Raw genomic sequence first — 16,089 nt, 5'->3', positions numbered from 1 at the left:
CGTCCGGTCCAAGCATACGCCGAGGTACTTGGGGGCTTGCTGGAACTCCAGGCGGATGTTGCCAACATGCACGTCCAGTTCCCTTCTTGCCTCCCGGTTGTAGAGGTGGTAAGCTGCAGACACTGTTTTGCCCATGCTGAGCTGAAGGTGCCACTTCTGGAGGTAGTCTGCCAGGATGCCCATGTCTCGGTTGAGGCCTTCTTCCATAGTGTTCCATGTTGGGCATCGAAGCATGATGGCCAGGTCGTCCGCATAGCTGTACTTCTTGGATGTTGTGTCTGGCAGGTCGTGAATATAGATGTTAAATAACATTGGTGAGAGGACAGAGCCTTGCGGGACACCGTTCTTCAGCCTTCTGAGCCTGCTGGTCTGGCCATCGCTGGTTTGTAGGATGAAGCTATGGTTAGATAGCATCTCCATAATAAATCTCACCATGTGCCGGTCCGGGATTGTTCTCAACAGTTTCAGGTGTAGTCCACGGTGCCACACGGTGTCATAAGCGGCTGTCAGGTCCAGGAATACTACTCCAGCTTTCTCATTATCTTGGAAGCTGTCCTCGATGTCCTGGGTGAGTAGCGTTACCTGGTCCACCGTTGACCTGCCTCTGCGGAAGCCGGCTTGTTCCGGTGGGAGTTGAGGGTCCACCACTGGCTCAATGCGGCTGTGGATCAGCCTCTCCAGAATCTTGTACGGGACACAGAGCAGGGATATGGGCCTGTAGGACTTCGGGTCTTCGGCGGGTTTGTTCGGCTTTGGAAAGGCTATGATGGAAGCACGGCGCCAGGTCTTCGGGAGCTTGGACCTCCGGAAGCATGATGAGAAGAATGTGCGTAGCCATTGAGATGTTCTTTCACTTTGGTGCATAACAAACTCTGGGTGGATATTGTCTCGACCTGGTGATTTGCCCAGCTTCAGTTTTTTAATTGCTGCCTTTAGTATGTACCTGATTAGCCTGTATTGATAGCAGTACACCAGCTCTACACTTCGTTCTATTTTAGCTGCACTGCCCACCTTTTTTCATCACAAATGACATGCCTTGAACTTAATGCACATCAAAAAGCTATTCCTACAAAGCTGATGGAACAAGTTACAAGTACGTAGCTGACAGGCGTAATTAATGTGTTCACTAGAGTTGGATTAGGACTCCAAAAGCACTGCAGCACATCAAGTGGGGACACGTGCACTTGGTGGAGAGCGCTTCCCCTCACCTAGTGCTGGAAGAGCTTTCATACATTCGAACTAAACACTGATTTCTGTGGAAGTAATATGCCAGACTCCTCCAGGGGGCAGTAGACAAATGTGATCGGGTTAGTGGCATGACACAACAACATGTTGAGGAATGTCTCCGCCTGAGACTCATCAAACTCAACTGCCATGATGAGCGCAAGAGATTTTTTTAAATGTAAGGGGTAGAATTAATAAATGAATAAGATGTAAGGGATAAGACATTTGGAAGGATCTGACAGTTTCCGGTCAGAGATCGCCCCTCGCTGCAAAAAAAGTGCCAGGAAACTTTGAGTAGCTCAAAGCCTTGCTGCACTTCTGCAGGGCGGTGTCTTTCAACAGAAGTGTGCCGTGAGAGCTCACCGGCCCGAAACACTTTTTAAATTCCACTTTAAAAAATACACTGGAAATGAGCTCTTTTAAGATCAAAATTGCAAGCCTGCCCTAATTCATCAGTTCCAGTTGTTCGCTACGAATAAATAGTTTTCAAGTCTTGCATCACTATTAGGCCATAATAATGAGCACAGTTGTACATGTTTCTTGTGTTTTTTGTGGTTCAAAGGATAGTGGTGTGCCGTTGGATTATTTCATCGTAAAGTGCCATGGAAGAAAAATGCTTTGAAAACACTCACTTAGCGTAGGTTACAGCCCTTTAAAGGCAACGTTGCGTAGCTTTACCTTTTTTTTTTGTACCCCAGCCCTCTGTAAAGCACTTTGGGGGAAAATAGTTTTCGCTATTTAAAAGTGCTGTTCAATTAAAGATTGACGCTTAAAAGAGCTCATTTAGTAACATGGGACAATTGGCGACCGCCAAATGAAGCTCTAGAAAGGACATTAACATTGCCAAGCGTGACGTCTTCCTCAACGAGGAAGTCCTTTGTGGAGTCCTGCCCAGGTGCTCTCAGTTCACGTGACAACCCTCTGTCCCGCCCACTGAGGACCTGGACCCCAACAGGTTAGGATGCAGCAGAAGACGGGGGCAGGGGTCATCGCAGAGGGGCTTGCAACGCCGATAAATGATGTTGATACAGTAGAAAATTGTTTTTGTTAGAATATTGAGCAGGTTTGTAGATCTGAAAGAAAAATTAATAATTCAAAGTAATTCCCTGCAGGTTTGAGAGATACAAATTAGCCCTAATTTCATAGACTTTTAAGAAGATAGGTCCCTGGAAGGTCCATAGAATCCCAAAACCTTTTCATCCTCTGTAAGCACATTCATGCTCTCGTGACCTGCGATCGACCTTCTTTTCCTCTCGATATGATACTCAACGTCTACGTGAGTGCCAATCAGTGTAGTAATGAAAACCGATGATAGATAGCGAGGTAGACCGATGGATAGACAAATTGATTGATTGAGTGTTTCATTGATTGACCATTCATTCCTCTTCTTCCAGAATGCCATCGATGAAGCCCTTGAGATGTATCAGGAGCTCCACATGTGGGACGACTGCATCGCTGTTGCTGAGGCCAAGGTAATTATGCACCGCCCCACTTTGGGCATATGTGCACATTTTCCAATGTTGCCTGTTTCTCAACTGATTGAACAAAATGTAACTGCTCAGAATGCTCCCACCCCCACAAAGTCCACAACGTTTCAGAGTTCTTGTTTTGTCCCATTGCCCCATCCATCTTTGCTGCGGCAGTATTTTTAACTACTTGTTCTTGATGTATGTACTTTTTAACTAGTTGGGAAACTAGCTAGCTTATTGTTTTTAGTGTCAAATCACCAATATATTGGGATATATTCAATATATAACTGTATCATATTACGTATTGTTTGGCAAATTGAGACTGTGTCTACTGCTAGAGCTGTACTGGCGCACATAGCCAAAATAAGACAAGTTTGGAGAAAACTGGCCCGGATCTGTTCTGTACAGTCATGCCTCTGGCCCAAATCTGGCTAACATCTGTGTAACAATCTTCTAATTTGGACGGAAATGTCATCGTAGATTGTTTAAGAGACTGGTTGATGTGGAATTTTCAACTGCTTGAGAAAATTAAACCAAGCAGTTGTCGTTGAACAAAAACACCGGGGGTGTTCCAATAACATCAACATCCACAACCACCACCGCAGGGCCACCCCGAGCTGGACTGCCTACGTCGGAACTACTACCAGTGGCTGACGGAGACGGGCCAGGATGAAAAGGCAGGCGAGGTGAAGGAAGGGGAAGGGGACTACCAGGGGGCCATCAACCTGTACCTGAAGGCGGGGCTCCCGGCCAAGGCCGCGCGCATCGCCTTGAACCGTCCGGAGAGCACGGCGAGCAACGACACTGTCAACCGCATCGCTGCTGCCCTTATCAAGGGCGAGTTCTACGAGAGGGTGGGTGCTGATTCTCCTGCGATCTTATTAGGTCTCTGTCTCTCTTCAGCTTGTGTTGTCTATCTGTCAATCTGTTAACATTTCACAGCCTTAACAATTGCATTCTGGGATACCAATCACATGCGTCTGGAATGGCACACTATTTAGCCTGCCTGCCTACTATGCCAAATAGTACACGAAAAGTACCAGAATGACATACTACTTCTGATGAAGTATCACAGGATGCAAACACAGTATACAACACTTGTAAACGTACCCCACAATGCATTGTGGGGGCAAGACGCTGGTAAAAGTTTCTATTAGAGCCCGACTGATGCCAGATTTTTGAGTCCAATGCCGATCCTGATTTTGGAGAGGCCTAGCCCACCAATTACCGATATCTTGACCGCTATTTTGTCAAAAAGTGCAAAATTTTCAAATCAATTTGACAATATTTATATTATATTATATTTGAGAACATTTAACTTATGAGCAAACAAATAAATAAAAATAAACACACAAAGAACTTTTTGATAGATTAAAAAAAAATGTAAAAGGTGATATTAAAATAAAATGAGTTGTCCGAGTTCCCATGAAAGCAGCATCGCTTCCTGTTTGGAGAGCTGTGTCCATGTCTAAGCCAAGTCAGACTTCTGCGCTTATTTTGGTGAGTAACTTAAAAGTAGTGTAAAACAGACAAGTACAGGGTAAATAATCAATGTTTGTTGTTTATTATAATTATTTAAAAATCGTGACACATCGGCTCCATAACTGCTGATCCTGATGTGGTCAAAAAAGTCAAATGATGGCCGATATATTGGCCAAACTGATATTGGCTCAGGCTCGAGGTTCTATGTAGTGTGGTCATCAACCCTCAACCTGCTGGAAGGAAGTGGTGAGGCTATACGGTGACGTAATATGTCTGATAAGCCATTGTTCTTTTTACTTGCCTACTAAAGTGCGCTGGACGATGGCACAAACATGTAGTATGTAGCACACAAGTATGCCATTTTGGATGCAGCACTAGCACAGTCATGTGATGAACAGAAAAGTATTGACACTTTTATGCAGCCCCTATCTGGAATAGAACTTACTGTAGCTCTGGAAACTCAGTGGTTTTGTGCAAGGAAATAGTTCCAATTTGTTATTAAGTGAAAGTTAATAAGTAAAGGAAATGTCCTTCGCCTTTGTTAGCAACACGAATACATTTGTCATGTTACATTTTCTACACATTTCCATATGAACGATGGAGATATTTTGAGAATTCCTCATCAATACGTGTGTGTGTGTGTGTGTGTGTGTGTGTGTGTGTGTGTGTGTGTGTGTGTGTGTGTGTGTGTGTGTGTGTGTGTGTGTGTGTGTGTGTGTGTGTGTGTGTGTGTGTGTGTGGTCTGCTCCGCACCAGGCTCAGACCTCCTCTCTCCTCTTCGCCTGCTCTCTCCCAGGTTCTCTTCATCCTCTCTCGTACTCCTCTCTCTCAGCTTCATCCCCATCTCTGTGCTCTTCCTGACAGTTTTTTCCTGCCTATGCTCATCATCCTCTGCGTCTCCCGGACTGACTGGGAGGAGCAAGTATCCCCCCCATCTGTCTGCCGGTGCCCTGACGGAGAGCCATCTGTCTGAGAACTCTATCCTCCTCTCCCTCCTTCCGACCATCTGGGTTGCTGTGTTTCCGAATGTGTAGGAGAGCTTAGTGCACAAGGGAGAGCGTCGCAGTGTACATTTTGTCGTCGTCTCCCGGCTTTGAAGCCATTCGTGTCTAACCTGAACACCCCCCCCCCCCCTCCCTCCCTCCTCCTCCTCCCTCCACTCTACCCTCTCTCTAGGCGGGGGATCTGTACGAGAGGATAGGCAACAACCAGAGAGCCCTGGAGTGCTACCGCAAGGGAAACGCCTTCAGGAAAGGTACGCAGATGGCGATATGCACACCTGCCGTCTGTCTGGGGGGGTGAACGATGATGGAAGACACTTACATTGTTTATTTATGCAAGACAAAAAGCGAGACAGAAAAACAGCCACCTCCAACAGATCTGCAATGAGCGAGAAATGTTTTTTAAAAACATTTCAGGCGTTTTTATGGGGTTGACTCAGCCCCGTGATGTTCCTCTCCTCCCCTTTAGCGGTGGAGCTGGCCCGCCTGGCTTTCCCTAACGATGTTGTCAAACTTGAGGAGGCCTGGGGCGACTACCTGGTGCAGCAGAAACAGATGGACGCTGCCATTAACCACTTCATCGAGGCCGGGTAACACGATGCACTGGGAAGTCCTCAAGGCTATCACATCCAGCCTGATGAGACTGGAACCCTTTGTCAACCTCTAGATAGTTCATACCTTTATTTTTTTCCTTTTTTGAAATGTGCGGTTGACCAGTTGGAGCTGTATTTAAAGTGGTAATCTGTAACTTTATTTTGTTAAACAAAATCCCAGATTAGATTTTAGCTGCCACATTTTTTCCAGCTGGTGCTAAACAGAGATTAAATTTATTTCCATTATGTATGTGCTCCTCTATATGCTAATTCCATTGTTGGTGGCGGGGTCAGCCTCTCCCGGCAAGAATGCAACCATGAAAGAATGCACGTGAAAGTAAACGGCAGCCACGGTAAATTTGATAAACCCGTGTAGTAAGTTGTGGTTAGTAAAACTGTCAATATGGATGAACATTCACAAAAGGATCCCCACCACCTCAAGTGACCAAAAAAAAACAACCTAAAATACATTTATCAAAGTCAGAATACCTGAAACTATTTACTCACAGTATGAGCCATGAACATAGAGTTCATTCATGAATCTTTGTCGGAAACAAACATCTGGACATCCGATCCGATAACACAGCTATAACTTCAACTGTAATCCCTCACATTTAACAGAGAGCAATACATTTTTAAATCCACATTTGGCAATAGACGCTCGACATAACATTTGTGCTTTTGCAGAGCTGCTTGTGAGTTCAAGTCTTGCCTTTATGTGGAAAAGGAGGGACATGTGATGTGGGTCTGTGGGTGTGTTGATGAAGTGTTACAACAGTTAATTGACCATCTAATCACATAAAGAGGACTCACTGCTGTTCATTAGACTGCAATACTCTGCTCCCCTGGGTGCGGGCGCGCGCGCGCACACACACACACACACACACACACACAGACACATACAGTACACATGAAACAACAGCACACTGTAGAGCAGATGTCGCAGGGAACTTCCTGATTCAGGAAGCGTTTAGTCTATAGCGTTTAGTGTGAATCTGCTTTTCTTTTTTAACTAAACAAAGATATTGCCATTCAAAAATGAAATTTAGGACATTTTCTTTTTTTTTTAACCTTTTTTGTGCTACACTTTCTATCTTCCAAAGAAAGTCACACACATCATGCATTGTAAAGATCACGAGTGGAGTCTTTTTAGAGTTTTCTCTCATGCAACACATTATAGAAGCCTATAGAGTGCTAGATGTAATGTAATTCCAATTTGTTCAATGTCTTTTGGACTAAAAATCATTCATCAAATCATCATCATTTATTAAGTCACAATTCATAGACAGTTAATGAAAGACTCAAAAAATAAAAGTGCAACACTCTAAATCCATTTGGCATTTTCTTACCCTCTCTTCCTCCATCTCATCTAGTTGTTCCACAAAGGCCACGGAGGCCGCCATTGGAGCACGGCAGTGGAAGAAGGCCGTTCACATCCTGGAACTTCAGGAGGATGCGTCAGCCGGGAAATTCTACCTGAAAATCGCACAGCACTACGCCTCCATACAGGATTATGAGGTGTGATTGCAGTAGGGCGTCCGTAGATGACTGGTGGGGAAAAGGAGGAGAATGAAGGGAGTATAGTGGATGGTAAAACTTCCGTCCAAATGACAGATAAAAGGATAGGTCATTATAAATATTGGTTCCCATTAATTATAATCATTTATAGCACAACCTCGCTGAACGCTCGACTATTGAGAAACTTGCCACTCAGCTGCAGCTTCTCACTGTGCTTAAATCTACCTATAAAGGAAGGAAAAGCTGTATTTATCTATGCCCTTCGATTATCTCGACAACCGTTCATCCCATCTACTTCACACTTGGTGGGTGTATTGCTGGGGACCCAATCGCAGTGTCGATTTGGAATCAATTTGGACACGCGACACGTGTAATATTAATAAACTTCCAATGAACAGCGAACAAAAAGCCAGTGGGGGGGTGTGGCTTCCCGTGAAAGCATTTAGCCCATTCTGAACGGCATGTTTGGTGCGGACGCGTAAAATTGATAAAACTTGAACTTGAATGAAGAAGCGAACAGTGAGTTTATCGAAGAGTGCGACTTGGGGGAGTTTTTTCCCGTGACAAAAGGGTGTATATTGCTGCGCCGCGACTTTCACGAAAAGGCTTATTTAGAACAGGCACTGCGTTCCGAACAGTGCAGCCCCTTCCGAACGGGCATGTTTTGAATGGGCACTGCACTAGTACGTCTGTAAAATCCCTTTTTTGAAAACGGGAAGTGTTGTGTTTCTTTGTCTTTTGATGAACAGTAATGTCACATTTTATTTAGAACTACTTTTTGCAATTGCCGCAGTACATCTAAATGGTGAGATTGAGTACAGTAGGTTTCCCTTAGGAAGCAACGTAAATTCCTATTTCTAGTCTGTGACGTTAGCGTGGATGCAGCCAAAAGAGTTAATTTGCCAATATGCAAAAATTTATTCAGTAAGCCTGAAAAACCTTATAATATACATGGGTGTTGACAGTTTTCAGTATAACATATTAAGACTGTCTAACAATACTGTGAGTTTCCTGTTTTCAAAAGTAGCTTTTTGTCCAGTTGAACCGCATTCAAGCACAGTGAGAATCTGCAGCAGAGCGGTACATTTCTTAATTGTAAAGCGCTCAGTGTTGTGCACTTTTGAACAGTTTATAAATTGAGAAATGCTCAACCTATCCATTAATACCATACTTGAGAGGGGTAGGGGGAGAACAGCAATGGGATGAAGTAAACTAGGTTAATTTCCAACAGGCAATTAAAGTTTCCCTCAAGCCTGCACACAAACACATACACACGACCACATAAATACGACACTCATCTGGAATGACGGAGCAGCCATGCACCTCATTAGTGCAGGAGAACACATCGCCACCATAATAACATGGCAGTAAAGGCTGACATATTTCAAAATCTATGTTAAAGAAATGCAGCTAAAGTTCCTTTGTGTCTCACTTAATGGTCATATTAAAGGTTCATACCATTCTCACTATCTCACATTTTCGTTCAAATTTTGCTGAGTCAGCCTTGGCTCAAACTGACAGTGTCTAAGCGAGTTTGAATTGTACCTTCAATTAAATGTCAGTGTTTTACAATCTGAGGCTTTTTGTCTGTAAAATCCAACCGGTTCCAACCTCATATCCAGAGAGATATTTTGTCATATCTTCTGATCATTATTAATGTAGACACAGGATGAGTTCTACCTTTAGAGAGAGAGAGAGAGAGAGAGAGAGAGAGAGAGAGAGAGAGAGAGAGAGAGAGAGAGAGAGAGAGAGAGAGAGAGAGAGAGAGAGAGAGAGAGAGAGAGAGAGAGAGAGAGAGAGAGAGAGAGAGAGAGAGAGAGAGAGAGAGAGAGAGAGAGAGAGAGAATTTGGGTCTGTGAAGAAAGTGAGGGAGAAAAAGTGGGCGAGACATAAGGGCGCACTGCAGAATGTTCGTGCTTAATATGATGATCCAAACCCCGCCGAAACACTTGCAGATTGGGGGCGTTCTTAACATAGCGGGGACCGTCGTTTCCTTTGTCCCACCGTTCTGCGCGGTGGCTTCTTGGGTGTATTCACAGAAATGCAATTAAGATAAGTCTTTGCTCTCCACATTCTGGAATTTGCAGTTGAAAATAATGAAAGTTTTTAGGGTTTTTTTTTTTTCTCACCTCCCATTCGAAACGAGAAGCTCACAATATTGCCAGACAGTCTTTATATGTTATACTGGAACCCTTGACTCTTTTTCCACCTTCAGTCAGCTCTCTTGCCTACTGTACAGCCAAGCTAAGACTAGATGCAGGAAGTCGAACCGCTTTACATTGTCAACTGACCGTGTTAATGTTATGATTTAGATGTACTGCTGCAATTGCAAAAAGTAATCTTAGATAACATGTTACTGTTATTGAAGGCAAATGTGGGATTCCCATTATCATTATTAAAAAATCGAACACTTTTTTGAGGCTTAAACGTTTGCCTCATTGGATTGCATTCAACCACAGTGAGAAGCTGCAGCAAAAATGTCAATTTTTCAATAGTGAAGTGTTAAGTGAGGTTGTGCTTTGAGCAGTTCTAAATGATAGGAACCAACATTCATATAAGGCCTGAGTGGGGGAAAAAATAGCTAACCTTGTGACAGACTCAAACCGCAAACCAAAGGTTCTAACCATTCAAGAAGCATTGGCTTGTGAACTCTGTACCTCAAAGTGGTTCTGGAGTGGGGGTGGCGTAAGGTGTGTTTTACATCTCATTCAAACTCTGCCTTGATGAAAGTACAGTGGCAATCAATGTAGTGTTCCGTTACTGTCTAAAAAAATAAATTTCATTAAAAAGTTTACATTTTGCCAATGAATTGGCGGTCCACTTGCAGTACCCCAGTTGACCCCAGTTGTTTTGGTCCACAGGTTGAAAATTGCTGACATGATATGATTCCTATTTGTCCTGTAGATTTTTTTTTTTTTTAATTTTTAATTTTTTTTTTTTATAAATTGGACAGATTTATTTAGTTCTATTTTTGTGTGTGACAACTTGCCTATAGGTGGCCGAGCGACTGTTTGTGAAGGGAGGTCACATTAAAGATGCCATTGACATGTACACAGATGCGGGACGCTGGGAGGATGCTCACAAGGTCAGTATGAAGAATAGGTTCTAGGTAACTACTGATTCATTTAATTAATTTCACTTAGAATTAGTCACTTATATTTACTGCACTAATAATTCGTTTGGGGAGTAATGGTACTTCTATTTGGGCACACACACACACACACACACACACACACACACACACACACACACACACACACACACACACACACACACCCTGTAGTTGTGTGTAAGTGATTGAGCTCATGATGTGAAGTTTTGTTTTTTTCTCCAGCTGGCAATGAAGTGCATGAGCGAAGAGGAAGTGTCTGCTCTGTACCTGAGCAGAGCGCAAGATCTGCAGGCAGAGGGAAAGTACAAGGAGGCTGAGAGGTGAGGTGTGTGTGTTTGAATGTACTGTATGTTTGGGTATATGGAGGTGTGCGGGAGTGTGTACAAGCACACAGATGCAAGGCACGGGAATTGGCAAGAAATTTCCAAAATAGGGACTATTGGTAATCAGGCTATGGAAACTGGAGTTTGGCATTGTGGAACGTCACCCCTCTGGTGGGGAATGAGCCGGAGCTTGTGCGGGACGTTGAAAGGTACTCACTCACTTTAACATTGGCTCTGGAACCAAACTTCTCGACTGGGGTTCTCTCCTACTCTGGAGTCTCTCAGGGGGAGAAGCATGCGGTGGGGGTTGGGATACTCACCAGCCCTTGGCGAGGAGCCTCGCAGTTGGAGTTTGTCCCGGTGAACGAGAGGGTTGCCTCAATGCGACTTTTGGGTCACAGGAAGGAGTACTCTAGTCATGGGCTGTCCATAACAAACAACATGTTCAAACACAATGAGGCTAATATGTGTATGTGGTGTGGTGACGGTGTGGTTTGAGCAGTCACACCTGTTCTGGGTCTAGGTAATTGGGGCCCAGGATCAGAGTGGCTGCATACCGGTTGCTCGTTGATTGGTCTAACGTGCAACAGGTAAAAACCCCCATCCCCACACACACTCAGGAGAGGAGCCCTTGTCATGATACGTGTCCATCTGCTCCACTCCACTCTCTACAATAAACTGTGTCTGAAACCCCGTCGTCTGTGTCTCTGTGCCGAAGGTCCCTCAAAATGCCACTTGGGGTGGCGTGTGGTAGGCGAAACTGCCACAGTGTACTTGCTACCAGAGCACCTTGGGCAAATGATGGATGAGGGACTTTGTAGTTGTTTCATTGGACATGAGGCCATATTTTCTGGACACTTGGTGTCGGGTTTGCTGCAATCAACTGGTATAGAACCCTGCCTGGTGTGATTCTAATTCCCACCTCCGGAGGAGCTTCTGCCATATCCCGAGGGAGGCTGAGAACATGGAGTCCAAATGGACCCTGTTCAAAGCTGCCATCGTGGAAGCAGCTGCGAAGAGCTGTGGCCAGGTGGTGGTCGGTGCCTGTTATGGCGGCACCCCAAGACCTGCTGGTAGACACCGGCAGTGAGGGAGGCGGCAAAGCTAAAAAAGGGACTCCCTCTGGGCTTGTTTGATCACAGGGGACTTCTGATTTGGCAGATAGGTACCGGCAGGCCAGAAGGACTGCAGCTGCAGTGGTTGCAGAAGCAAAAGCTCATGGGTGGGCTCAGAGGGACCACGGGCTCAGAAAGGGAAACCAGGACACTGCTCAAGCTGTTATCACACTGGGTGGCGAAGTGCTGACCTTGACTGAGAATATCATTGGGAAGTGGAAGGAACACCTTGAGGAACTCTTAAACCTGACTGTTACACCCTCCATGGAGGAGGCAGGGCCAAAATGTTCTGGGGGGGGATCAGAACCCATCTCCTTGGCGGAAGTCTCTGAGGAAGACAGAAACTACGCAATGGCAAAATGCTTGGGGTGGATGAGATCTGCACAGAAATACTGAAGGTCCTGGATGTCGTGGGACTGTCATGGCTGACACACATTTTCAGTGTTGCATGGATGTTAGGAACAGTACCAGGGAATTGGCACACAGGGGTGTTGAACCCCATCTTTGAAAAGGGGGACCTGAGGGTCTTTGTCCAACTATCAAGGGATCACACTGCTCAGCCTCCCTGGGAAAGCCTATGCCAGAGTACTGGAACAGAGGATTCGGCCGATAGTCGAACCTCGGATACGGGAGGAATAATGCGGATTCAGTCCTGGCCGTGGAACTGTAGACCTACTTTTTACTTTCTCACAGATTCTTGAGGGGTCATGGAGACCAGTCTACATGTGTTTTGTGGACTTGGAAAAAGCTTATGACCTTGTGCCCCGCGGGGTTCTCCGGGAGGTACGAAGGGTGTATGGTGTACCAAGGCTGCATTTGGTCCCTATAAGACTGGAGTGACAGTTGTGTTTGTATCGTTGGTGTTAAGTCAAATCCATTCCCCATGAGTGTTGGGTTCCCTACAGGTGTGCGCCCCTGTGATATTAATGGACAGGATATCAAGGTCATGGCAGGCTATGGTTCTTATCTGGAGAAGAGTGGCTTGTCCCCTCTGGGTGTGAATAGCGCAGCTGACCCAAGTTGGGGAGTTTAAGTATCTCAAGAGTCGTATTCACAAGTGAAGAAGAGGGAGCATTAGATTTACAGATGGATGGATGCAACGTCTGCAGCAAGCACTACCGAACCACTGTGGTCAACGTGAGAGAGCTGAGCCAAGAGGTAAAGCTCTGCATTTACTAGACAATTTTCGTTCCAAGAAAGCCACCAGCTTTGGGTCATGACTGAAAGGTTCTGGATACAGGCCAAAAGGAGGTTCTTCTGAAGGGTTGCTAGACTCTGCCTTTTGGCACCTACGGACTAAAAGGCACTACTCAATCCTTTTTCTTCATTTTTCGTCGAGGGCATAATGTGTGTGTGTACACATCCAGTAGTGTGCACACTAGGCGTTGTGCACACAATATTTTTCCACGTGAAAATACCAGCAAATACCTGAACTTAAAATGAATATAAACGTCTATATATATATGTCTGACTTTGTTTAAATGAACCCAATTTGACAAAAAGAAAATGCATGACACATTTACTCTTGCTGTACAAAACTCTCCCATTTCCACTCCTACCTACTTACTCTCAATGAGGGTGAACAGACCCTCGCCGCTTATATCTCAGCACATATGCAGCAAATTGATTATGGATTTTAGATAGATGCTAATGTGGCCCCCTGCACCCTCCCCCAACCCTGTATGCAGTTTGAGTATTCCACTTTCCCTGTGTGTTAACCTGACAATTATGCACAAACACACACACACACACACACACACACACACACATACACACTAATAGATTCAGTGCTCTGCTTTATATTCAACTCACTCCATCCACCCCCCTTGTGTCGGGCGGTGCTACGGTGTCTAGGTTTGACCACCTCTTGACAAATTGACACAACAGAAAGGCGTTTAATTTGCAACCACACAGCCCTGATGGTAAATCAGACTCTGATGAGATGCTGCCGCAATTTTGACCGGGCGTAATTGTTACACGCCACTGAAACAAACCTCGCTGGAGACCCCTCACTTTGAGGCGGACACGATCAGAGCAGGGGCTAATCTAAGGTGTCACCGTTCACCTTCACTTCGATCAAGCACTCCTCTCTCCCTTTTCTTTATTGATTCTGGTGGCCACCAATTAATGGCACAATTCCTCAAGGTGCTGTGTGTGTGGGTGTCTGTGACCATGCGTTCATGCATTTTGTCAAGAATGCAAGTGTAGTAGTTGGAAATAACATGATGAGAGACATTTTAAGTATACGTGTATAGATCTTTAACTCATCATTTATCAAACTAAGCTCTGTTCATGCATAAAAGCTTTTTTAGTGTTATGTTTTATGTCTGTGTCGACACAGCGGTTTAAGAACTTGATCTGTTGTGGTCCAGGTTTTTTTGTTAATTATTCATTTTAGATGTTTTTAGATTTTTAATTTCATGATGGATTTTGTCTACCATGTTGCAATTGGTCCACTATCCCCACTATCCACAAAAATATAATAGCACATCTCTGCTCTCTAGAAACACTGTGCTGGCTGTCAATCCGATGTATATGTATATGTTAATCCCGACGTCCTATGTGTGTGTGCGTGTGCGCAGACTGTTTACCACAGTGAAACAGCCCGATCTGGCCATCACCATGTATAAGACCAATCGGATGTTCGAAGACGTGATTCGCCTGGTGGCCAAGCACCACCCCGACCTGCTCAGCAAGACCCACCTTCACCTGGCCACGGTACTGGCACAGGCACAGGCACACTTGCACCGTGTTTAGCATTTATCAGTTCAGGGGAAGCATTCAAATGATTCCATACGGAAAGTAGTAATCTAGGTTATATTCAGGCCATAAGATTAGATTCTGGTTATATTTGATGATGTTAGATTTGGTATGGTTATAGTTGATTATATTAGGTTATATTAGGCTAGGTTGAATTCAATTAGCTTGTTTTCGATTTGGTTCGATTATTATGTTATGTTATGTTATGTTAGATTAGATTAGGTTAAAGTTTACTAAATTAGGTTATATTAGATTCTTTCCAGTTAGATTAGGATTATTAGATTTAATTTGGGTAGTTTGTATATAAGTTAATTCAAGATTAGGTTAGGTAACATTAGGTTATTTTGACAACAGAACAATAGATGTTGAATAATAGTTGATTTTGCCGTTCAGATGGCTGCTGCTGCATCTAACTTCCCGGCAGCAGCAGAAAGTGGTATTTAACATAGTTTCGATATACACAAAAGTAGTATTTGACCAGAGTTTGTTGGTTCAATGGTTTTAGGTGGGACATTTGAGACAATGAATGTCAAATATTAAATATTGCAAATGCGGTGAGGACCACAATACATTGGAAATATTTGACAAATAAGCAGGGCTCAAACTAGAATCAACATTGGACAGACTTTTACATGATGGAGAGTTCAAGGGGAATCGAAGGATTCAAGTTTCTGACTTAGTATTCCTAGTTTGAACAGGTTAGCGGACCATTGCTCATTCAAATGGTCGACAGTGAAACCCAACACAAGACCACTGATTTTCTGATCACTGCTCCAAGTAATGTTGACTCTAGGTTTGTTTCATTATATTCCCATTCGGAAAATTATACGCTGCATATTCCCTGCACCTGGTCTGTGTCGCCTAGGAGTTGGAGACTGAGTCCAGGTTTTCCGAGGCAGAGTACCACTTCATGGCGGCTGACGAGTGGAAGGCCGCCATCAACATGTACCGGACCAGCAACAAGTGGGAGGACGCATACAGAGTTCGTACAGTGGTCTTTGTTCGTCTGGGCGGTTGTCCAAATTAGGGATGTTTATGGTTAACCAGTTTTACCATTATTGGCATTAACCAACAAGAGGAATTGTCATTGTTTAATCCTCTTTGTTTAAATAATTTTACATTAATAGCCAAGCGTTCCGAATATGATCTTGTAGTTAAGGCCTCGTACGTTATACAGTACTAGTATTTTTAAATGCATCACATACTTGCTTAAATCGGTTCACAGCAGATTTATAACATCATTGCTTAACAGTTAATAACCGACTATCTGTGACTGACTATCTGTTAGAAGAATTTACTAAAATTTGTATTGAAAAAATTATTACAGAAATGGCATTCATGGAATTCAATATTTATAAAAAAAATTCATTTTCATTTGCCATTTCCCGGAGATTGATTAGCACGCAGGCTTATTTGAAAACAGATCAAACCTTCCCAGTGTTCCTAAATATTGAGTGAGCTGTCCCTAAGATGGCACCGCACAAATGTACAG

The 16,089-nt window shown here is 44.1% G+C and overlaps 1 protein-coding gene across 1 annotated transcript in view; it reads left to right on the top strand.

The window, feature by feature from the left end:
* The window catches only part of ift172 (intraflagellar transport 172), a gene marked incomplete at its 5' end in the record, with an annotated part of 66,401 nt that overhangs the window by 28,641 nt on the left and 21,671 nt on the right, over positions 1-16,089 (top strand). Inside the window, 9 exons of the mRNA XM_080023693.1 lie at positions 2,619-2,696; positions 3,299-3,547; positions 5,352-5,430; positions 5,646-5,766; positions 7,143-7,287; positions 10,283-10,372; positions 10,622-10,719; positions 14,420-14,555; positions 15,463-15,579. Coding sequence (XP_079879819.1) covers positions 2,619-2,696; positions 3,299-3,547; positions 5,352-5,430; positions 5,646-5,766; positions 7,143-7,287; positions 10,283-10,372; positions 10,622-10,719; positions 14,420-14,555; positions 15,463-15,579 — 1,113 coding nt within the window. The remainder of the gene's footprint in view (positions 1-2,618; positions 2,697-3,298; positions 3,548-5,351; positions 5,431-5,645; positions 5,767-7,142; positions 7,288-10,282; positions 10,373-10,621; positions 10,720-14,419; positions 14,556-15,462; positions 15,580-16,089) is intronic.

This window comes from Zeus faber, assembly GCF_960531495.2.
Source record: "Zeus faber genome assembly, chromosome: 2".
NCBI classification, from domain to species: Eukaryota; Metazoa; Chordata; class Actinopteri; order Zeiformes; family Zeidae; genus Zeus; species Zeus faber.
The sequence above is the reverse complement of the archived record's forward strand: the minus strand, read 5'-3'. Positions and strand labels throughout refer to the sequence as shown.